The following is a 25,658-nucleotide window of genomic DNA, read 5'->3' on the forward strand; positions in this document are numbered from 1 at the left end:
GTTCTTCAAATTCAATGTTAAAATTTTTGTTATGGTGTAAATATTAATCATTCAATTTTGTTGTTTGAGAAAACTTCTTTGAGGATGATACACACAAAGTCTAAGCTCCATAAAAATGGAACCAATGGCAGAACAAAGGTGAGATGCCACCAAAGTGCAATGTAAGAAAACACTGGGTAGTCTGGGCATGGTGGTGAAAGCCTTTAATCCCAGCACTATGGAGGTAGAGGCAGAGGTAGGCGTTGTGCTGTGAGTTTGATGACAGCCTGGTCTGCAAAGTGAATCTAGGACCGCCAAAGAAACAGAGAAACCCAGTATCAAAAAAACAAACAAAGATGAAGAAAGAAAGAAAAACACTGGGTATCTGAAGGATCTTTGGCTGAATGGGCCTCAGTTTGTAGACTAAGCTGTACTGGAACTCACATCTGCCTCCAGAGTGCTCTGATTAATGTTGTGTGCAATCATGTTCAAATAAAACAAATATTTTCGAACTGTGTGTGTACCTGAGACTTCGGGAGATGGCATAGGGGTAGGGATGAAGTCTGAAGGCACACATATAGCAGACGTTTCATCACAAGCTCTTGTTTGTTTTAATTAGCTTGGCCTTCTTGATGATGTAAAATAATATTTTAAAGTGTTAAATTCATACATATGATGGCAACTATTGTTGAATATTTGTTTGTTTGCTTTCTTACCTTTTACTAATTGGGTATATCTATATAATCCAGACTGTCTTTGATCTCTCTGTGGAATCCATAGTTGGAAGGACCTCAGAGATAAACTAATATTCAGTCTTCCCAGTGTGGTATTGAGTGCCAGAAAACAACAGTGAAAGGATGTTAAAACCACATTTTTATTATATATGTGTGTGTGTGTGTGTGTGTGTGTGTGTGTCCATTCCAGGAAATATGGAGGAATGAAATTCACTTTTTTCAGGTCTCTTCAAGTCCATTTCTTATTATTTGATCAGCATTGAGGTAGCTGAACTGCTTAGTTGAACAATTATAGGATCTTAGTGTTGGGTCAGTCCTGGGGGTGTGGGTTTTGCCCATAACTGCATCGAATATTTAATGTAACTCTGAGAAATATTAAATCTGTACATATTTTTTAAACAGAACTTTTATCTATCAGTTTTTTTGTTATAGTAGTTTGTGTGTGTTGTTTTCTTTTGTGTGTGTGTTTTGACAGCTGGTAAAATGTCAGAATCGTTCTGGGTATATGTAAGTCTAATTTCATCTGTATTTCTTTTGTGACAAGGTGTTTTATTTTATACAAAAGATCTTTCTCCATTTAGTTATCTTTTGTTAAACACTTTGCTCTACCATCCTGATACTACATTGGATTTTCAGGATGACAGTGTAGATTGAGACTTTTCAGTATGACATCTTAGACTAAAAAAAAAGCTTGTTTTGGGATTACCTATATCAGATAAGAATAACAGTTACCCAGATATAGAATTACAGGCACCAAAAGACAAAGTTATAGTTGTAGACTTTCCCTTAACTATGGACTTCAATGGATCAGGTCTTTGTTTTAGGGTAGAAAGGGGGCACTGGATACAGCCTGTATTTTACAGTGGAATTGGCACTCCCATCATGGACACAGATTGCTGAAGTCAGAGCTTCAAAGAACCGAATGCTGTTACAGAGCACGTTGCTTTGGACAAACTTTATAATCAAATGCTTGTTATTTTAAACATCAAAGGCTATTCAAATACAGAAACAATAGATATGTTTTCTTTAGGATATATCTGTATGTTCTGTAATTTAATATTTGTGTTCTTTCACTTTTTTTCTTTGGGTTTCTCAAGACAGGTCTTCGCTATTTAACTGTTCTTGACTTCCTTGTGTTCTTTCACTTTTAATATTTTTCTTAAGGATGTATAGTTCTCTGACACTTTAGAATGGGAGAAATACAATTCTTGAGGAACAGCAACAATAACATCTGCTTTTTCAAGAGGGATGAGAGCGTCCTGAGCTATTGTGTAATTTGCTATGTTCTCATGACAGATATTCCTACCCTTGACAGAGCATTTTTCTTCCTATAGAGTCAAATATTGTTGCACTTTCCATAGTTTTTTTGTTTTTGAAACATTTTTAACATTACTGTAATATAAGCATGAAACCATTTCTAACATAAACCTGAGTAGATTTTGCCCTTTTATTATATGTCTTTTTGCTTTCTAATTTGTAGCTTTTGTACATCACCAACTATTGAAACACATTCAGAAGTCACAAGACAGATACTAAATTGGCAGAACTGAATCTTCCTGATGAAGCTAACCAAAATGGCTTCACAGCTCAGAAAAACCTTTAAGCCTGAGTCACCACCAAATGACCTTGAAACAGTCAATCTAGAGTCCATTCCAAGCTGGGGTCCTGTTGGGAATTCTGGAGAAGACAATTCTAACTCGCCAAGTCCTCAGCTGAACTTTTCCCCAAATGACAATGGCTCTTTGGCAAAGCAAGAGCTACAAAGACTCTGGGAGACATTCACCTCATGGTTTCAGCCAGAAAAACGGAGCAAGGAGCAGATGATTTCTCAATTGGTCTTTGAGCAGTTTCTCAACAGTGGGCACTACAAGGACAAGGATGCCTTAAAAGAGAAGTGGAAATCAAGTGGGGAAAACATGGAGAGATTCATGGAGGGTCTGACTGATGAGTGCTTGAAACCTCCTGTCATGGTGAGTACCTGGGGTGAGAGATGACTAAATTGGGAGGAAACACAGTCATTGGGATTTGGGAAAAACAGGAAGGCTAGGCTGTTTGTGTTATTAGTGAAATCATCCTCATCCCAGTTCAGAGAAATCATTGGCCTTTTACTTCCCAGTTGCTAGATTGAAAATTTAGGATACATTATCTTTTAGATATGAGCCTAGACTTTAATGACTTAGCCAAGAGTTTTGAGTGACTGTTGAGGCAGCAAACTGTCTCTGTCATCTACTCATTGGGGAAGCTGTCAAGGTGTAGGCCTTGAATAATCATGAAATTAAGTTTTTATTCCTTCTCAAGTCTCTGATGTGATTAAGAACAGATAGTATAGTTTTCCAAGTAAGCTTAAGGGTTAAGATATTTTCTGTTCTATATAGGTGTTTCAAGTTGACAATGATGAGCTCTGATAAATTTTTATTTACATTCAGACTTTTTGATGCACCAAGATTATGATTTTTTTCTAAGCCGCCAAATACAAAAAGCCAAAACTCTGAATGTAACATTTATATAATTCCTGGTTGTTTTGTGGTGCTTCTTGCTGTAGGTAGCTTATTGTATATATGTATAAGAACATAAATGTCTATGTGAAAAAAAATGAGAAAGATAAAAATGTGGTGTACAATTCAAATAACCTACTGCTTATTTGAATGTTTTAATGTATAAAACAGTTATCATTTTATAATTTGTGTTATTCCACATTTTCAAGCCTTTGTGCTTTAAGTTTAGAATTTCGTGAATGAAACTGAATTCCCTGTAATCTACCACAGTGTTCATTCACGTTCCACAGAACAGAGGCAAAGTTCTCGTAAGGAGACCAATGTAAATATTGCACTTATTTCAGTCAGAAGTGAATTCTGTTAATTACACAACAATAAATAAACAACCCAATAAACTGAAGTTTTGATGATAAAGTTATTTATGGTCTACGGAGGTTGTGTAGATTAGTAATCAGTAGCAAGGACAAACAATTATATGGGCTAGAAAAAAAAACCCACTGACCCAAATGTATGAGGGACATTGACACAGAGAGAGAAATAGAGATAGAGATAGAGACAGAGACAGAGACAGAGAGATACAGAAAGATAGAGACAGAGAGACAGAGAGATACAGAGAAAGACAGAGAGAGAAACAGAGAGAGAAGCCACTGATGACTAATGACTAGGGGGTGTTGAAAAAGCCTCAGGTATCTCTGAGTATGAATAAAAGAAAACAGGGAGCCTGGAATATCAAGATTCAGCTAGTAGAGAACAAGACTACAAACCTTAAAGATCCCTGATAGAAAATAGCAATTACAGATCACAGGCTGAAGCCAAAGGAAGAGCTTCCTCTAGAAGAGCAACAATCACAGAGAAACAATGAAGGGAGTTCAAGGGTTCTGGGCACAAAGTAACAGATATCAATCCTAGAGCCAACTGAGAAATGAAAACAAGGACTAAGAAATCAACAAAAAGAAAAATGTCATCTGTAGAGACACTTTTCTGTAGTTGAAAGGAAAAACTTTATTAGAACAGACACACAGCTCCCTTGAATGGATTAGGGAGGCTCATCCAGAGCAGGTGACCAAAAGGGATTCTGTGTCTGAAATGCTAAAGTGTGCTCTATGCAATCCAGCTCTTCAGAATTCCACTAGTTATGCATGTTCCAACCCAGCCTTATTTTCTTCCCCCAATGCTCGATATGTTGGAATCTTTCCAGAATGGTTGGTGGATGGGACACAATGCCTGGAACAAGGGCCAGCCTTCCTACTTTCAAGATTGGCAAAGTTTCTTATGATCCCCCTTCAATGTACGGAGCAGTTGAAGAAAATATTTTTAATAGCTGAGTAGTATTCCATAGTGTAAATGTACCACAGTTTCTTTATCCATTCTTCTATAGAGGGACACATAGGTTGTTTCCAAGTTCTGGCTATTATGAATAAGGCAGCTATGAACATGGTTGAGCATATGTCCCTGTTGTGTAGTAGTACATCCTCTGGGTATATTCCAAGGAGTGGAATAGCTGGGTCTTGAGGAAGCCCTATTCCCATTTTTCTGAGAAAGCACCAGATAGCTTTCCAAAGTGGTTGTACTAGTTTGCATTCCCACCAGCAATGCAGGAGTGTTCCTCTTTCTCCACACCCTCGCCAGCATGAGGTGTCAGTTGAGTTATTGATCTTAGCCATTCTGATGGGTGTAAGATGGAATCTCAGTGTCGTTTTGATTTGCATTTCTCTGATGACTAAGGAGGTCGAGCATTTCTTTAAGTGTTTCTCCGCCATTTGATATTCCTCTGTTGAGAATTCTCTGTTTAGCTCTGCGCCCCATTTCTCTATTGGGTTATTTGGTTTGGTGGTGTTTAATTTCTTAAGTTCTTTATATATTAAAAACAAGGAATTTCCAAAATTTGTGGACAAATGGATTGAACTAGAAATTGTCATAATGAGTGAGTTCACACAGAAGCAAAAAGAGCTAAATGGTATATACTCACTTATATCGAGACACTAGTCCAAGGTGTACGTCCCCATGAAAAACTGTACCTACCAGAATAGTGGGTAAGAGGGGAGGACATCCTATTGAAACTTTAGGTGTGAGAAGCCTGGGAGAAAGAGGAAATGGAAGGACCCAGTGGGTCCTGGAAAACTACAGGCGAGTCTGGGCCCTGGGGCCCTCCGCAAACTGTGGCAACAGCCAAGGAAAAAATAGGCAGTAAAAACCTTAAACCCCTACCCGGACTAGCCGATGGACATTCTCCACTGTTGAGTGGAGAAGGAGATCTAACTTTCACACAAACTCTGGTGCCCCATATTTGAACATGTCCCTTGGATGGAGATGCCTGGTGGCACTCAGAGGAAAGATAAGAGGTCACCAAGGAGAGACTTGATACCGTATGAGCATATTCAGGGGGAGGAGGTCCCCCTCAGACACAGACTTAGGGGAGGGGAGGGGAGTAGGGGGGAAGCGGGAGGAAGGGAGGAATGGGAGGATACATGGGATGGGCTAACAACTGAGATGTAATATGTATAAATTAATAAAAATTTATTTAAAAAAAAAGAAAACATTTTTTCCAAAGCTGATGGGCGACTCACATTGTGTTTCTCTCCGGAGACTGAGTCAACAACATGAGCAAACACAGTATCAATAGTGACTTGAGAGTACAGAACTTGTGAGTGCCAGGATAATATCCTTAGAGATAGGGTTAAGAGAGATGAGCTAACCCACAGTCTAATGATTCTGCACAAACAGGTTAAGGGCAGGTAATACATCATCCACTGGTTCTTTGACAATGGTCACTTGGTTTTTGATTACAGGTCCATGTCTCCATGCAAGGGCAGGAAGCCCTCTTTTCTGATCTTTCCTTAAAACAATTCATCAGTGAATTTAAAGAGCAGCAATCAGCAATGTCTGCAACAGGAGACAACGGAATCACACCCCTTCAGACGCCACATGGCAGGATCATCGCAACAGGTGAGTGTGGATACTTGAAGGGTAGAGATGTTGTGTGAGATCACTTCTGGGGTACAGTTTCATGGACTGTCTTAATTCCACAGGATATGAAGACACTCAAGATGGCTACAAGCACTCCCAGCACACCAGTGAAGTAAATAGTGGTGTTTATAGTCTAGAAAATGAGAAGGATCCCCTTCTTATTATCCAAGGATATCAAAATCCTAAGCCTGAAGAGGGCGATATTTTTCGTGGAATCCCCCACGGAGCCAAAGGGACAAAGCAAGACTCCTCCAGGCACCAGGATCAGTCCCTCTGGGAAAGATTTCCTGAAGCTGTACCCATGGAGTTACAAGCAGGATTGTCCTCCAGGCTAGACCACACTGAAGACAATGAAGATGGCTGCAACGCTTTCTGGAATTCTACTGAAGTAAATGCTGGTGCTAGCAATAATGGAAATGAGATATACCCCCTTCTCACTATTCAGACAGAAGATCCAGAGACTGAAGATGGATGCTTTTCTCATGGAAACCTTGACGAAGCTACAAGAGGGAGTCAGGGCCCCTTCAGGTCCCTAGGAGAGTCACAAAGTGCACCTTCTCCTGAAGATGTCGCAGTGGAGGTGTTAATGCTCCTCTCTAAGCCACAGTGGCCTCCCTCTCAGCCTGTCTCTCTGTGCCAGAATCTTGAGGCCAACTCCACAGGTACAGGTCAGCAGGAGAGACTCCACAGAGACCTGAAAACACGCACTTGTGATGAATGTTCCCAAACCTTCAAATATCGGTCTAGACTTTTAGCGCACTAGAGAAAACATAAGAACGAGAGGACATTTTTCTGTCCCTCGTGCCATAAAGGCTTTTATAACCACTCAGACCTTGGAGTTCATCCGGCCATCCACAAGCAAGAGAAGCCTTTCACATGCAGCACATGCAAAAGGTCCTTCAGCCACAAGACCAAACTGCATGCTCATGAGAGTATTCACACAGGAGAGAAGCCTTATACCTGCTCCATGTGTAACCGTAGCTTCCGACAGTCATCCACCTACAACCGGCACCTGAGGAACTGTCACAAATGATACTGAACTCGAAATCTTCCCAGTCCAAGGCCAGCACAGCTTTAGCCTCGAATTCTCATCTGTACATGAAGAGACACATCACTTGTAAACAACAGTTAGCCAGTGAAAATGTAACATGAACCTTCTGGGTTATTCCTTCCACCTATAGTTTGTCCCATTCGACTGCCACGTGAGGGCAAAGAAGGTGAGTCATTTGTCAGAACACACTGACTCCCTGAGGAAGCTCACATTTTTTCACATACCATGTAGAAATGTTGGGGGTGAATGATGTTAACCCCGGATGTGCTTGGTGTAGCCTTTCATCATGCCACCAGGATTCTTCAAACTCATGGAGATTCACTAGCCTTTATCTCCCCTAGTTCTGGGGTTATAGGTCTGTGCCACCATGCACAGTTTTATTTTTTAAAGCATATTTATTTAGTCATTTATTATGTATAGAGTATTCTGCCAGAATGTGTGCCTCCAAACCAAAGGATGGCACCAGATCTCATCATAGATTGTTGTTAGTTTTCATGTTGCTGCGGGCAATTGAACTCAGGACCTTTGGAAGAACAGACAGTGCATTGACCTCGGAGAAATCTCTCAAGGACTGAGCCCTGAAACCCCGGCAAGCATACCAGCAGCTGTCCATGCACAGTGTTCTTGCTTCCACACAGCTTTGAGTTCCCAGGTCCTAAGGACTTGGGCCAGCAGATTTCATCAGAGCGGCAGGGAGGTTGTGGTGCTAAGAGAAAGATTTTTGCAATGAAAAATTATTTTGCATAGTGCTCGAAAAGGGTAAGAAATGATCTCAGACACCATTTCCTAACTGAAAGGTGCTTCTTCAGAAAGTGAAGAAGTAGGACTGTGAAGGAAACTGTTTGACCCTGTTGTGTAAACTGTAATCTAAGGCAAAGAGCAGGCACAGACATTGATGCTGACATAGGCAATGGCCAGAATTTGACCTGATGCTTAATATTTTGACATCAGTTACTAAGTTTTCCTCTGTAGACATCAATTCTTGCAAAGCATCCTCAGAAACCTCAGGACCTGCACATCTCCCTTCCAGAGGAAAATGAAGAGACACTGGAGGCTGGGTGTCCAGTAAACACAGGCACAGCTCCCAGCACCAGAGCAAGGATACCCTCATCTGAAGTTAATGACCCTCTCCAGCACCCTGTTGCAAGTCAAGTGGAAGATATTTCTAGCACTAATTTGCAAAAGATCACAATCTCAGACCAAAAGGAACCCTCTTAGGAGTGAGACTCCTGAGAATTGTCATTACATAGAAGTGCTAGAAACATGAGTCAGAAACCCACTGCCCACTCCTCATAATTTTAAGGCCAAAGTCTTAACAATACATCAGAATGACTCATCAATTCACTATCAGAGAGGCCAGTCTACTGTTTCCTCAGAAGTACAGCGATGCAGGCATGGAATCATGTTGATGACATGACAGGAGCATGCCTCCTTCCACTCCTCCATGTGCCTGCACAGCTGCTCTCTATAGGAGAGTCACTGGCACTGCAGAAAAAGCAGATGAAGAATGGTTATACTATGAATACTGATTCTTCAAACCCATCAGAGTCTTAAGAAGGAAATATTATCTAATATGTATGAAGTGAAGGCAAACAGCATGCAGAAGTACAGAAATTCCAAGACAGTTGACTACCTGGAGGGTCTGTAATGATGGGGCATCCAGTGTTCCTCCTGCAGCACAGGACATCTGACACACATTTCTGTGAATCAGGAATTTTGAAGGACTTGTGTATCGAATATCTTCAAAGTTTAATAGGTTATTTCCCAGTGTCATGCTTCTTCATAGATTGGACAGTCACCCTGCTATCAGCAGTAGAAATAAGAACAGTTTTCTTCCAGTGGCTTTATATGCCACATTTGTTTCTTTGATGCCCACAATCTTCCTTGAAGTAGATTGGAATATTTATATCTGAATCTCCTCATGATTTTTGAAATAAAATTCTTTTTACATATCGTTTTCAATTAATTAATTCATAGTACATCTAAATTGTTATCCCATCCCTAGTATCCTCCCATTCCTCCCTCTCTCCCGCTTACCTCCTACTCCCCACCCCTATACTGTGATTGGGAGGAACTTCCTCCCCATGTCTAGACTCATAGGGTATCAAGTCTCTTCTTGATCGCCTGTAATCCTTTACCTGAGGGCAGATACAAAGTCAGACTAAATTTCATATCATACATGAAATCATCAATACCTAGGTATTATCTTCCTGCTGGCTTGTTACCTCCTGGCTGACCAAAGAAATATGGCTCCCATTGTTTGCTGCAGGGCCTCGAGTTGACAGGTCCCTATTTTCATTAAACAATGGCAAGAGGTTACCTCTTATGTCTCACTTGGATTTGCAATCCTTAAACCAATGATTTCCCTTCACACTGCAGCTACAATACCCTGGAAATCTTGACATACCGTTACCATTATTGTCCTACTCTCCTTGTACTCTTCTGTGAATATCTACTTCTCAAGAGTCAATATACACCTGTTGCTTTGAGGTCTGGTGCATATATATATATATATATTGCAAATGGCCAAATTCAACACAAGGCACTGGGTGTCTTGATATATGAGATCTCTGCTAGGACTTTTCCTACAATATTGGTATTATACTCCTGCAAAACAATATCAGTTGTGTCTCTTATCAGATGATCTATTGGTGCTGTTTTAATAGCCTAATTACTTTCTGACATTCACTATTGGCCTTTTCAAATGCCAACGTCTTTATCAACTCATATCTGGCATCAGGGTGTAGTTGACAGCTGAAGTCAATCTCAGTAAAAAGTCTGGGAACGTCTCTCCTCGACCTGGTATTGCCTTAGTTAAGGAAATAAATCACTGCCATGGATCTTCAACCATTTCCCAAACTATTAAAGATGCAATGCAATGTGCTTCTATCACAATGTTGTCAGGATGTTTATCAGCTGGCAAAGACCATGACCCAGCAAGAGGTAGTTCCCTTAGTAGCTGACAAGCTCCTGTCCTTTCATAAATCTTGTTTTAGCAGGCAAACACTGCAGGATCTCACAGCAGTCTGTTTCACATGCCAGACTTGGGATAAAGTAACATGTTTACATCCACTACATGTTTTACCAAATTTTTTGTTTATTTGGTTGCTTTTTGTTTGATTTTTAAAATATTTTTTCCTTTATGCATTTTATGTACTGATTACAGTTCCTCTCCCTGCTCTCCTCCCATTCCTTCTCTCACTTCCCACTCCCACTGTGCTCTGAGACACGAAATCTCCCATGGGATATCTACCATTTTTGGTATATCAAGTTGGAATGGGACTACGCACATCTCGTATTTTCCACAGACAATGTGACTGAATTAGGAGAAAGAGATTTACAGGCAGGCAACACAGTTAGATACAACCCCTGTTCCTGTAGTTAAGATTTTTCATGTAAAGACTATCTGCACTTCCCTTATATATGACTAGAGGGCATAGTAGAATCACAAGCATGCTATTTGAGTGGAAATTTAGTCACTGTGGACCCACTTGAGTCGATTGTGTGTCTCCTTGACATCTCTGGCTCCTTCAACTCCTCTCTCTGTGCCATAAGATTTCTGTGTAAACTATTGTCTGGGTGTGTATCTCTGCATATCTTTCCGTAAGCAGCTGGGTGAAGCATCTCAGAGGACAGTTCTGCTGCTCTCTTGTCTCCAAGTATAGCAGAGGATCATTAAGAGTGTGAGGTGTGAGCTAACTCTCATGGCATGTGGGCCAAGTCTGGCCATTCATTGGCTGGCTGCTTTCCTTAATCTCTGCTCCATCTTTATATGTGTACATCCAAATGGCAGGCAGTACAAATGGTAGGTCAATGGTTTTGTGGGTGTGTTGGTGTCCCCATCCCTCCAATGCACATCTTGCTTTCTTCCAGGTGGTAGCTGTTTCCGCATCCATATCTCCTACTGCTAAGGGTCTTAACCTGAGTCATCATCATAGACCCTGGGCATTTCTGTTGTTCCAGTATTATAGGTCATCTAAGTGATACGCCCACATGTTGATTTCATTTCTCCTTCCAATCCTTGGCATGATCAGTACTTTCTGTTCCTCACCCACTCCCACACACCTGTACTCTTCCTCCATTTCCTCCCCACATGACTAATTTATTTTCCCCTCTTAGTGAGATCCAGCATTTATGAAGCATTTATGGTTTGTAATGGAAAATGCAGAGAAGACAACCATAAATTTAACTAAAAAATAATTTATTTGAAAAAAAAAGAGATAAATGACATCTTAGGTATGAATAGAAGTTCATAATAACACAGGCATTTGGCATACATCTGGAATCAGTACTCAGGATGAAGGAGGACTGTCACCGGAACCTGAGGGCCACCTTGGTCTGCCTAGGGAAACACTATCTCAAATGTGAGGATATATTTAACTAATAACTATATATCTCAAAATTCTACCCAGTGTGACTGACAAAAGAAAACTCCATGTGAAATTTCTAATTGCTGTCCAAATTATCGATCACCAGCTGGAATCCCAGCAATCAGGGGGATAAAAGCAAACAGTTCACAGAAATTTCAAAAATAGCCATGGGGACACAGAGGTATAGCCAGTGTCAAAAAAGAACACATATCTGAGCGCAGTGGAAACATGTTCCTATAACCCATATACCTTGAAGGATAAGGGGATGTGTACTAGGGAGATCAGGATGGCATACCATATAAATGATTGAATAAAACTTCAAGCTGGATACAATTATTTGTGCAAATGAACAAATTCTTCAGTTTGAGAGATTTTCTGAGCTCTACAAATCAATATCTGGGTAGGAAACAAATCTATCAATTTCCCCCAAGCCTGCATCTTCAGAAATGTCCCGTCTTTTGTGTGATGTGCCTGCCACACCTTCCTTTTTACACTGATTTTTTGGACAGGAACATGGGTTCTTACGAAAGAGAGTGTAAGGACAATTTGGGCAAATATGTGTTTTTAGGTCTATAATAGTAGCCAAGTCTTGAAGGACACTCAGGTGGAGTACCTCAGCAGATGGATTTTTGCTTTGAGCAACATGTGTGCCTCAGCTACTGCTGTTTCAGTCTTTGCTTCAAGAGGTGTGGCTTGACCAAGGAAGGAAGCTACAACTTTGGCTTGCCATCCAGCATCTTTTTGGGGCACTAAGGCTGGCTCCCTCCCAATCCACATCTCCATGGGTGGAACCCTTCAGGCTGGAGCTGAATATTGGTATGGAGTTCTCCCTAAATACTCAGAATCTTCGCTGGCAAAGGCAGTGAAAGTTCAATGGCCATGGGTGTTGCCTAATCCAACATGAGCTCCAGGGCAACAGTGTATTTCTGGCAGTACTCTAAAAACAAGGTTGGAAATCTGGTGGATATGGGAGTGATTCAGGTTGAATTCAAGTAGCAGATGTCATGGAGTCTTCACTCTTGGGAGAGGACTCCCAGAGTTGGGAGATAAAAACAACAGATAAAAACATCAACAACAAATTTTCTCTGCCTACAAGATGTTTATGGCCAAATATAGTCCCTCTGAGAGACTTCCTTCTGTCAATGATGCTTCTGTGGCTTTTGAATATGTTCCTGATGTACCTTTCCAAGGAAACTATGTGCACTCCCATGATCCAGGCTCCCACTGAATGCAAATAGGAGTAAGGCTACAATTGCTGTAATATTAATGATTGCAGACTCACATTTGAGAGGGAGGGACATGGAAGGCTTTGACTTACTGTTCCCTAGCACACTGTTAGCCATGATCAGTAGTTACAGGACACACTAGATCAAGATTTTTAAAAGAAATCCGAGAGTGAAAAGGAATCCCAGACGTCAGGCGGTGACAGAGCAACTTCAGCAGCCTCCAAATTGCTGAGCTCTTTAAGGAATTGCTGGTCTTTGATGAAAGTGTCATCTTGAACTCGTTCTGTGAGTTTAGTTGTTTTGACTGATGGAGTCTTTGTTGGGTTTCCAGCTGCACTTGTGTCTGTTGCGGAAAATGCTGATGAAGCTGTGCAGAAATAGGAAGGCTGGACTGAGGCTGGAATTCGGGCTGTAGCTGGGTGTTCAGAGGATGGACATGCTGCTGATAGATCTGGGATTCTTTCTCCTGTTCCTGTGGATTGCCCAGCCTGTGCGAACATCAGGGTTTCACATGCAAGACTCTTATTGTTCTCATCAGGGATGAAGATGGATTCTGGGTCTGGGAACATAGTGGGATGGAATGGAGGAGGAGAGCTGACACGTGATGGTCTCTCCCCCAAGGAAGAAATGGACTCTGAATCTAAGGACATACTGGATGGGGGGAGTGGAAGAGAGTTGGTGGAAATAGACTGTTTCTGGTAAAAAGAATCTGCACAGACAGAAGCTAGAGGAATCCCAGTGCCTTTGGGGATGGCAGATATGTCACAGGAAGCTTGGCCTTGCTTCCCAAGTGGTACACTAGCCAGGCTGGCAGGTCTGTCGCAGGGAACGTGGTCTCGCTTCCCATCATGATTCCCAGGTAATTTCTCAAGTTTCTTTCGATTCTGCCTAGCTCGCTTATTCTTGAACCATATCTGGAGAGAAAAGGGAAAGCAGAAATCAAAAGAAATTAGCTATATCATTAAGCTCCCAAATAATATGATACTGTGTGAAAATTCTGGCTATTGGTTGCTATGCAACACATATCCCAAATCTCTCACATTCCTGAGCCCAAGAATGATGGACGTTGGAGCTGGACATAAAAACCAACAGACTAAGGTAACTTCTAGTAGGAGTTGCTATTGTGATGTCAGACTAAAGTATAAACCTTTCAGATTAGAGATTGAGCAAAGATTTTCAACAACCATAATCGAATCAAGAGATAAATATCATACCTATTTGACAAAATTCACCCGAACAAATCAAATAACCCATTTATAAATGGGGCACATGTACAGATCTACCAAAAGACCATAAATAACAAACCTTGGCATATACCCAAAATATTCTCCTCTTTACTGCATGGCCACTTGTTCCACTGAGTACATTGGAAAGTTAAGTAAGAATGGAAAAAATATATGGTGCATTTACACAATGGAATACTACTCTGAAATCCAAAAGCAAATCTTCAAATGTTGAGACTGGTGGAAATAAAATGATCATTTTGAGTAAGGTATCTCAGACCCATAAAGACACCCTATGTATAGATGCATGGTATTTATTAACTTATATGTGGATATTAGCCCAAATAGATGATCCCTGGGAAACTCCAACCTGACATGGTATCAGCACTGACAATGGGACTGATAGGAGCATACTGTGTGAGTGGGTGATGAGAGTTGCATGGAAGCGGTGAGCATACAAGTAAAAGGAAGGGATAGGAGCTCTACAAGGGGCCCAGCATATCTGGAACCAAGGGAGCTTGCAGAAAGTCATACAGCAAGCAAGGACATGGCAAGCAGAGAACTGAGACACCATGTTCAGACATAGCCAAGGGTCAAATCATTCCTCATGTTCTCATGAGGGAGGAAAAAAGAAACTGCCTCTAACATGAACTCTGGTGCAAATGATATGATCACTGCCATTTGGTCAGATGGCCTTGAAGGTACACAGAGGAAAGAGATGCATACTATTCTGATGAGAACAGAAAAGCTGAGTTCAGACACTAGGAGAGTTGGGCCCACCCTTTTTCAGGTCTAGGAGAGTAGAGTAGGGCAGAAGAGGGAAGACAGTGGGAACAGAAAGAGAAGAGTGTAGGGATTACATTCAAGATGTACTATGGATAATTACAATATATAAAATAATTTTAAAGATCATTCTTAGTGAGGTAAACTAGAGCCAGGAGGAAACATGTGACATGTACATACTTATAAGCGGTAATTAGAAATATAGTGAAGAACTAAATTCCACAGACCCCATGAAGTTAAGCAGATTCCAAAGGAAGATGCTTGAAACTCACTCAGAACAAAAAAGACCATCAACATCCAAAGTAGATAGGGGCAATGAAGTGATTTGGAGCTTTGGAGATGGGTTGGGAAGGATAAAGGGACTGAGGATAAAATTGGCAAAGAGCTGAGGAGGGTGTGTGAGGAGAAGAAAGAGGAGAGAAAACAGAAATCTGGGGAGAGACCAACTCTGGGTAGGGGAGGCAGACAGCAGTGTGACATAACTGTCTTCTGAGAGGCTTCAACTATCAACTGATGGGGACATACACAGTAACCCTGGCAACAGGCTGAGTTGAGGGACTGCTGTGGACGTGTAGGAGGAAGAATGAAGGGAGCCAGATGGGTGAGAGACCCCATGAAATCCTTCAGAGTAATCTTACCTGGGTATTCAGACTGAGCCACCCAGCAAAACAGACAGAATGTAGATCTTCTATTCTTTGATAACAAATGTGCAGCTTTGGGCACAATGATGGTCCCCTATCGGAATGAGTAGGAGCTGTCTCCGACTCTGATATCTACTGCTGGGTAATTCCTACTAGCTGAGCTTCCTCATCACTCCCAGGTGGGAAAGGATATGCTTTGGCCTGCAGTGACTTGAGATAATTGGCTGGATTTGTTATGCTTGGGTGCCTCCCCTTAACTTGGAGGAAGGAATCAGAGCATAGCATGGGGAATGGACTGATTGGAGAGTAGGGAGGCATGGGAAATTTGGGTATAAAGTGGTCAAATAAATGAATTAATGAGTGGAGAAAAGAAGAGGTCTAAACAGATGCAAACCTAACCATGCACACAACGCCACAAACCTTGTACAACCTGGAACTAATCAAAGGAACTCCAAGCAATGGAGTGAGACCTGAAATCAAGCATTCAGGGAAGTGTGCCCTAGGCTGGTTAGGGAGTGGCTATCTGACTAGTAGAGAGAAGGAGACACAAGATGGCGCATACCTTGATTTGGTGCTCTGTCACGTGGAAACTGAGCCAGTTCCTTGCATTGATCTTTAGTCAGGTACTTGTGTTTATCAAATTTTCTTTGGAGTATCTGGTTTTGTTCCGTGGTAAACACAGTGCGTTTTTTCTTTTGTCTTGGATCATGGAGGGAAACCCATGATTCTGGATGCACTTGAGAAGACATGAGACCTTGTGAACTTGATAGACCTGAGGTACCTGGGGAACACTGGAAGCCCAAATTCACTGGAGAAAAAGAGGATGTTTTGCCTGGAAGGAGAGAAGATCATCCGATCATTTGTACATTTTTTTGGCAACAGAAAACCTTGGGAATCTAGACATCCTGAGACGTCATTGAAATTTGTTTTCATTTGGAGACCATGTGGCACAAAATCAAGCTTAGACATGTGAGGTTCCACACTCTCTATCTCTTACACTCAAACCCCCTGAAAAATTCCCCTAGACTTTCTATACAAAATTCTCACTCCTGTTCCTTCTCTGGTGAACTGTGCACAAAAGCACTTAAAAATGGCCTGCACTCTGGGGTCTCACCAGTACTTGGCCTCTGTCTTTCCTGAACTCTGCAATCTTCTGGTTCCCACTGTTCACATATAGAAAAAATTACAAAAACCTTCCATATTTTCTTAGGACCCTCTACCCATCAAATAGCAGTTTTTGCGGTACCAAAACTTCCAACACAGAAATAAGCTCCAGAATGATTCCAAAGACTTTTCTTCTATGAGATGCCTTTCTCCCTGAAGATGGTAACTCTCCCACCATAGTCATTAAATACAAACATTATTAAGGACACCAACTCACCAGGAATCTAGGAAGTTGTATTTTTCTTTGGTTCCTCCCTGTGTTTGATCACTTCTACATTAACCAGAGCTAAAATATCTTGTCCAGGCAGTAAATGCTAAGATGCACCCATACTTTGGCTTCTCCCACAATCCCTTAGCCACACCCATCTGTTTGGTGACACTTATATCGTTTCCCACCTCAGAGGGTCCTATTCTTATATATTGCACTTCAAGTGCTTTTGATTGCTTTTGAATCAGGGTCTCATCATGTACAATTAGAGCCTGCTCTAAAATGCACTATGTAGAGAAGCCTGGCTTCAAACTCACACAGATTGGCTTTCCTCATCTTCCTGAATGCTACCATTATAGGTATGCTACACCAGGACCTTCAAAATTTTAACCATTGTTTACCGAACATGTGCTGTGTGGTATATGAATCATTAATAAAATGTATGCTGACTAAGAGGCAGGTGAATCTCTGTGAGTTCTGGTATAGCTTGCTCTATATAACAGGGAGGCTAAATATCTAATATATCTAAAGGACACTACAAAGTACAAAAAACACACCAAATAACACATTTACAGTTGGGGAACATGTATAGCGGGACCTCAATATCCAGCTATCCCACTTCCAATCAGAGCTGCCAATATCTAGAAAATCAATGATTCCTAATGCTGGCAAAAATGTTGACAAGGAAGTTTACTCATTCATTGCTGTGCATGTGCAGCCTGGTGTACCACTAAAGAAACTATATAGTTATTCCTCAAAAGGTGCAAAATGAGGCTTCAGTTACATATCTGTCATGCTAGACACTGAGGGCTGAGGCTTTCAGACAGCAATTAATGGCTGCTTTGGCAGATTAGACTGACCAAGGTCAAAATAAAAGTGTAGCCAGGTGGGATGGTGAGTGACTGTAATCTCAGCACTCCAGAGATAGAGGGAGGCAGATCTCTGTTAGTTTGTAGCCTGCCTGGCCTACAAAGCAAGTCCTTCACAGTCAGGGCTACACAGAGAAACCTTGTCTCTGAAAACCAAAATGGCCCACAGACGGTGCTTCTTGAAGTGAAGGTGTGTACAGCAATGCCTGTTTTCCATCCCTGGGACTAACACAGTGGGAGAGAAAAACTAATTCCTCATGTGGGCCAGCCTGGACCCCACAGCACCTCCAAAGCCTACATGTGCTAATGAAGATCCTGATTAAAAGGGAAAAGCAATCAACCTACAACACACAAAATCTCTCCATGAGCCTCTCCTGCTTTTCAAATGAAAGGAACAGTCAGTACACCTAAAGTTGTCAAGTAGATACTAGAACTTAGACCACAGACCTATAATACAAGATTATTTATAAATTCAGCAGAACTTCCACATTATGGGCAGTCTACACTATAGTTTGACTTTGAGGTAAACAGTTTATATGGCTCCAAAACTTTTCAATTGAAAAATAAAAGCACTCTTCAACATGTTCAGTTGCTTTTATTTTATTTTACTTTTTTTTGGTTTTTCAAGACAGGGTCTCTCTGTGTTAGCCTTGGCTGTCCTGGACTCACTTTGTAGACCAGGCTGGCCTCAGACTCACATCGATCTGCCCACCTCTGCCTCCCAAGTGCTGGAATTAAAGGCGTGCACCACCACACCCGGCTTCTAAACCAACAACTCAGATAATCTGAAATAGTCAATAGAAATTAGTCAAAAATGAAACCTTTGGGTTCCTTTCAAAGTCTTGTTGTTTTTTTGTATGTTTCTTTGTTTTTTGCTCTGCTTTCAAAGAAAGCTGAAAATCTTAGATCACGGATGTTGGTACAATTTGGGCAAACTAGCTGTCTTAAAGTCCAAACAGGACACTCTTGTTCTCACCAAAAATTGTTGACCAAAAGTCCAAGATTGACCCCCTTTTATAATAATGGAAAATTATGAATTTTTAACACTGAATTTCAAAAACAAGCAGTTCTAGGAGGATTTGGCCTTATACTTTAATCCCACCACTAAGGGGCAGAGAATGTAAATCTCTGAGTCAGAGGCAAGATGCACCTAGAGAAAAAGTTTCAGAATATCGAGGTTTTCTCAGAGAATCAATGCCTCATAAAACAATACTAATGTTGCTGCTGAGGATGTTGGTGCTGGGCATGATGATAAGATCAAACATATGGTGCTAACACCACTTCACACCTGATTTCAGGCCTTCAGTACCACACTTAGAAAGATAATGGAGTAGGATATCTGTGAGGTCCATCCAGCTATAGATTCTAAAGAGAGATAAAAAAAAGTCTGGAATATATAGACTTTTTCTGGTTCATAAAACGTAAGCAAAAAAACATATATTCAAAATAGGTTTCCATCACATAGGTGCAGATTTATACTTTAAAATATTATTTTATATAATCAAGAAGGCCAAGATAATTAAAACAAATAAGAGCTTATGATGAAGACCATGTGGAGACAGAGAGACTCATAGTCATGGCAGCTAGAAGTTAAAAAGAGTACATCCTTCAGGTGGTCACATTCCCATCTACACAGAATCCTTACAAGCAAACTTACCCTGGATATGAGCAGGCTCTCCCATCTTCCCAGATCCGTGCTGATGGTCTAACCTCTACTCCAGGAATCAGGCCTTAAATAGGTTCTACAATACAGGACCCTCCCACCACCACACCTTTAATCCTCTGACACCTGGCAGACCCTCCCACCCTGTGGCCTTACACTGTCTGCAGCCCCACCCTATGGAGACTTGCTGGTTTGCTTGGAACCTCAAAATTAACTCTTTCTTGGCCTAACTTTCTTGCTTCTCCTTCAATGTTAGGTGTTCAATTCAGAACACATTTGGACTCCACTGATTGGTGACTCCCTCAATAAACAAGCCTTCCTGCCACACACTGCTAAGCTTTACTGCTGATACTCCTCCTTTTTTCTCTTTGTAAAGATGAGACAGAGTCTGACTACCTAGTCCAGTCTGGCCATCACCTCAAGGACATCCACCTGCCTATCACTCCTGTGTCCTGGATAAAAGATAGTCAAAACCAACATTTCATTCATTTCCTGATGTGAATTTTCCCTCAGCCTAAGATAATTTGTTCATTCAGTGATTTCAGCCATTATACACCCACTATGACACTATTTCTACTTGGGCCATCTAGATCCTAATTCGGGATCCCTAGACAATTAGAGCTCTTACCATCCCACAGTTGTTCTTGGATTAACGACATGTGCCATCATGCTCTATTAAAACACATCTCCATGAACTCCATTTTAAAAATTGTTTATTTATTTATTTTTAATTTTATTAATTTATTCAGATTACAACAGATTGTTCTCCCATCATTTGTATCCTCCCACTCTTCCCTCCTTCCCTCTTTCACCCTATTCCCCTCCCCTTGGTCTATGACCCAGGGGAACCACCTCCCCCACTATATGGTCATAGGCTATCAAGTCTCATTTTGGTATCCTGCTTGTTCTTTCTTTGAGTGCCACCAGGCCTCCTCAACAAAGGGAGGTGTGAAAATATGGACCACTGAACTTCATGTCAAAGTCAGCCCCCCCTTTCCACATAACTGTGGAGGATGTCCTGTCAATTCAGTAGATCAGGGTAGGGGTCCAATGTTTACTATTGTATTGCACAACGTTTGTAAAAGCGACATTGGATGCTGGCCTAGGGGTAGGCATGAAGACTGAGGATCCACACATAGCAGACATTTGCTCTTATTTCCCTCTAGACATGCCTTCCTCACAAAATTGAATCATTTTTTGTTCTCTCATCCCTTTTTTCTTTGGTCCTTAAGAATGCAGATTGAATTAGGGTCATTTTCATAGTAAACTTGGAAAGAGATGCATTAAGAATATAAATTTATATTCTCCACTACAAAGTTGTTGTTGTTGTGTGTGTGTGTCTCTGTGTGTGTGTTCAACAAAAGATAGGGTTTCTCTGTGTAGCATTGGCTGTCCTGGAAGTCTGTCTGTAGACAAGCTGGACTTGATCCCACAGAGAATTGACTGCTTCTGCCTCTGGATTAGAGGAAGTAAAGGTGTGTACCACCACACCTAGCCCCTGTTTTTGTCAAACCAAAAGATTAGGAGATTTATATTGTTTACCTAAGCCTCACTCAAGTACAGATTGCAATGAATGTTGAAGTTATCTTACTGCATTTACAAATTACCTTGCACTACAGGTCTGTGCGCTGGGGTCTAGCTTTCATTTGCCAAAATTTTCTGTGTGTGAATATTTCTTTTATCAGAACAGCTAGAGCCTCATGGAGAGATCATTTTCTTTTGAAGGCTGATTGCTTTTTCTTTAGACAGGGTCTCCTGTAGGCCAGGTATGACTTGGAACTGCTTTGTGGTCCAGGCAGGCCCTCAAGGCCTGATCCTCCTTTGTCCACCCCTGAGGCAATACACAGCTGATATGTCAATTAACGGTTTGACATGTTTTAAAGGTGTGGCAATTAAGTGTTGTGCTCTTGAAAAAGGGCATCCTGGAGAACTTGTAGGGTCATTCCAATGGGCCCTATGTGTTGTAATTTCATGGTTCAAATGATGCCCTATGATAAAAATAAAAGTAACTCAAAATATAAATGTAATATATCCTTCTATAGTTTAGGCTTGTGTCCAACTCAGAAATTCATGGGACTCTGTGTCCTCTTTGATGGTGTTAATGTTCTGCTCTATCACACAGAGTTTGGTGAACTTTCTTGCTGAGATGGAGTTTCCTTAGCCTTACACCTTCCTACCTGTCTCTCTTTCAGCAATGACAGCTCAACCCAGGCTTCTTTACTGAGTTTATGGTCCCAAGTCCCAGGAAGCTTTCTCTAAATCTACAGAAGATTAAAATCATCTCTTGAAGCTGAATGAAAATTTAAGCAAGCAGAATCTGACCTTTTATACAAGCCTGTCCTTGAACTCAGAGATCTGTTTGTCTGTCCCTTGAGATTAAAGTCATATCTGTATTCCAGCTGAATTCCAAAGATCTAGAAGGATTTTGAATGTAATCTCTTGCCAGTAGAGCCAAGTTGTAAGTTGAAATTTCTCTATGAGGACGGAGTCAATAACAGTAGGCATTGTTGGGCTTCCTTTTCAGTACTAAATCTACTGTGTAGTGGGCCATCCTTACTATCTTCTAATCGCAGTTTTTATAGGTCATCATCAGCACCACAGGGGCTTGAAGTCCAATTTAGCTCTGTCACTGAGCCTCACCAAGATGTTTTGGATACATTTTGTATTAATTTGATAATATATTTATTTTTAATCCTTTGTGGGTATCAGGAAATATTCCTAAGACTTAGTAGAGTAAATCTAGTTCTTCCATGACACAAGTTACCCTAACAATAAGTAGATAGATGAAACTTCCATATTTACCCAGGCAGAAGTAGTTAAACTGTTAGGAAAGCAACTTCAGGGAGCCTGGGTTAGAGGAAAAGCAGAGCATCCTCTCCAAAAATACATTGGCAGCTGTCTATGGATTCCCATTTACTATAAGGCCCAGCTGTGACCAAAGAATTCATGATCCAGCCTATACAAGAGATTTGCGACCACTGTTGAACTGTAAGGACTCCAATTATCCAGGGAGCAAGATTTAGCATGAAGATTGCTCACTTAGAAATAGCAATCTAGAGGTGTAAGCATGGCTGAAGAGTAGTTGCCAAATTATCGAAGGCTGAGGAGGCAATTCCCCATCAAGAAGTGAGAAACAAAGTGAGTTTTGTGGACTATTCTTTATCCCAGTCTAAAGAGCCAGAGCTAGATCGATCTCTGTGAGATGATGACCAGAGTGGGCTATGTAGGGAGTCTCTGCCTCAATTTTATAAAGAGAGAAAAAAAGAGGAGTCTCAGCCATGTCCATATAGAGAATTGCAGATGGGCAGTGTGCTGCATGAAGACGCATGTCTTGAGGTGGTCACCAACCAGTGAAGTCTCAATGTCTTCTGAGTTGAACCCCTAAGAGTGCAGGAGAGTCAAGAGAGTTGGACCAAGAAAGAGGTAATTTTGTGGTCCCAAGCAAACCAGCCAGCCCCATAAGGTGTGGCTGCAGACAGAGTGAGGCCACAGGGTGGGAGTGCCTACTGGGCATGAAGGGATTAAAGGTGTGTTGGTGGGAGGGTCCTGGACTGAGGAAGTATTAAAGGCTTGATTCCTGGAGTAGAGCTTCAAGCATCAGGAGGCATCTGAGAAGATGGGAGATCCGGCTGATACCCAGGGTGAGTTTGTATGTAAGGATTCGGTGTAGATGACTTGAGGACTGTGGGGAGAATGTACTGTTTTCAAATTCTACCTGTAATGTATATGAGTCCTTCTTTTTCCACATGTTCCCCACCACAAAGTATTGTTTGTTTTAATTATCTTTGCTTTTCCAATTATACAAAATAATATTTACAGTGTAAATTTGCATCCATGTGATGACCACATGTGTTAAAAATTTGTTGATCTGTTTGCTTACTTTTTAGAGATCCTGTAAGTCTCTATATCACAGACTGTTTTTGGTCTCTCTGTGGAGACCATAGTGGGTACAACTTCACAGATATCCTCTGACCTCCTGCTTCTAAGTGTGCTATTGAAGTCTGGAGAGCAGGAGTGAGAGGGTGTTAAACCCACCATCAGCAACATCAGTATTTTATTAGGCATGGATTCTCTGAGAAGCCCTGGATATTCATAACCTTCGTCTGTAGATCTATCTGGCCTCAAATTCAGAGAGCCACATTCCTCTACCATATTAGTGGTAGGATTAAAGGTGTATGTCACCAAACCCTCCTAGAACTGCTTGTTCTAAAATTCAATGTTAAAGTTTTGGTATATTGTAAATTTTTGTTTGTTTTTGTTTTTTGTTTTTTGTTTTTTTTGAGACAGGGTTTGTCTATGTATACTTGGCTGTCCCAGACTCACTTTGTAGACCAGGATGGCCTCGAATTCACAGTGATTCACTTTCCTCTGCCTCCCGAGTGCTGGGATTAAAGGTGTGTACCACCACTCCAGGCTTCCTGTAAATATTAATAATCTATCTGATCTTTTGTAATCTCCAAAAATATGGATGTGATGGCACAAAAAATTAGAGATAGCACCAAAGAACAACATTTTTTAAAAACATGAATTCATACAGATTACTGATAGGTTGATAAATACTAGGTATACAAATTACATTGTAGTTTAGGCACGATGATCATGTCAGGCATAATTTGATTTCATTAACTACTCCCATCCCTCATTCTCTCTTTGTCTCTCTCTCTTTTTCTCTGTGTATTGCTATTGTATTTATTTATTTCTTTATTTATTTTTACTAATTCATTAGACTCTCTGAATCTCTCTGATGCATACAATGACCAGGAAGTTCACCTCAGAGCGCCAAAGAAGAAGAGAAGGCATCGCATTAAATATTCTGAAAAACAAACCCTAGAGCTGCAAACTTATTTTAATAATCGCATGTACCCAAGCAAAGAGCAACGCTTGAAGCTGGCCCAAAATCTTGGAGTGACAGAGTACCAGATCCGGGTATGACTTTCTCTTGTCTCTCTCTCACTGCAGCCACAATAGTTCTCCAATTTTCACCTTCACATTTTCAAATTTTCTCACATTTGGTGCTTGTACAATTGTTGGAGTTGTTATTTGTGGACTGGAGATATCTGTTCATCGAGAGCTGGACTTGGCCTTCAGCTTCTGCATGGGTACTACCCTGGAGCCACATATTCCCATGTAGGGTCTCAGGGACCCAGGCATTAATGTTTCTAGTAATGACCCAGAAGATCTAGGTGAAGTTTCCCTAGTTGTTAGTGTCCAGTCCTAGGCATCCTGACTTCCTACCTCTTTTTATGCATCTCCTGCAACTTCATCTTGCTAAACTTCTTTTTTTGTCTTTTCAGATCTGGTTCAAGAACCACCGAGCTAACTACAAAAAGAAAAATCTGCAGAATATTTCCTCCAGAGAAAATGGAAAGCTCTAAGGATGTTGGTGGATCAACCAGTTCCCAAGGTTGCTCGTCTCTTATTGATTCTACCACTGGACAGTCCATGTCTTCAGGCACATCTTGTGTGGGCTCCATTCCCCAAATTTATGCCAGCCTGGAGGAAACTCTCCACATTGAGCAAGGCTCAGAGGGTGCCAGGTGTGGACTCCAAGAAGGCCATTGTGCTGGCCAAGCTCCTGCTGCAGGTGCAGGCCCTGGTTAATTTATAGTATATGCAGGTGCGAATGACCCAGCAGTAGCTGAAGGCACCTCAGTTGAATCTACACATTTTACTTAATCTGCATTCCAAGAAGCAGAGGCTGCTAAAGACTGCAGTCCAGAAGATAAACTGCTCTTGAATCAAATCTTTAATGATCTAGGTCTATCAGTTGGCTAGATGAATTGTGGTACATCACACCCCCAATGAACACTTTGATTGTGGACTGGTTGAGGCCCGGACATCTGCAAAACAAAGAAGTGGTGTGGTAAGGAAAGTCATCACTCTTAAGACTGAGGGTGTAGATGCAAGCTATTCTGTATTAGTTTCATGTCAGTGTTATCCACACACTGAGACTGTTTCAAGTGCTATCTGTAGTATTCTTCACTTGTTGTTGTATTATATATTAAATACCTTAAAAACATTTCAGAAAACATTTTTTAATCTTCTTTTCATTCCAGAATGGCTGATAGATTTACTTTAATCTGTGTGTGTGTGTGTGTGTGTGTGTGTGCGCGCGTGTTTGTGTTTGTGTGTGTGTGTGTTTGTGTTGTATGATTTTATCCATAGAAACCTATTTCTGGGGCCTGGGAGGGAAGAAAATGGCTTAGGAACTTCTGGGAGTATAACCAATGACATTGTTGAGGCAGCATGTGTGTGCTTGCCACTTAAAGCATGTCCTCTGCAGTA

The 25,658-nt window shown here is 41.2% G+C and overlaps 1 protein-coding gene and 1 long non-coding RNA gene across 2 annotated transcripts in view; one reads left to right on the plus strand and one right to left on the minus strand.

Moving 5' to 3' along the window:
* Positions 1–2,287: 2,287 nt before the first annotated feature.
* On the plus strand, positions 2,288–7,208 carry LOC311591113 (zinc finger and SCAN domain containing protein 4C-like; the record flags this gene model as incomplete). The annotated part of the gene is made up of 4 exons (XM_084770481.1): positions 2,288–2,683; positions 5,998–6,154; positions 6,238–6,837; positions 6,988–7,208. 4 exons carry the CDS (start codon positions 2,288–2,290, stop codon positions 7,206–7,208), a joined length of 1,374 nt encoding a protein of 457 aa, XP_084626607.1.
* A 6,434-nt stretch (positions 7,209–13,642) lies between these two features.
* Positions 13,643–25,658, minus strand: part of LOC311590725 — a 40,773-nt gene continuing 28,757 nt past the window's right edge. The window contains exons 2-3 of the long non-coding RNA XR_014776973.1: positions 14,128–14,179; positions 13,643–13,736 (exon numbers count right to left, since the gene is read on the minus strand). This is a non-coding gene — a long non-coding RNA (uncharacterized lncRNA). The remainder of the gene's footprint in view (positions 13,737–14,127; positions 14,180–25,658) is intronic.

Source organism: Acomys minous (assembly GCF_964271855.1).
Source record: "Acomys minous genome assembly, chromosome: 20".
NCBI lineage: Eukaryota > Metazoa > Chordata > Mammalia > Rodentia > Muridae > Acomys > Acomys minous.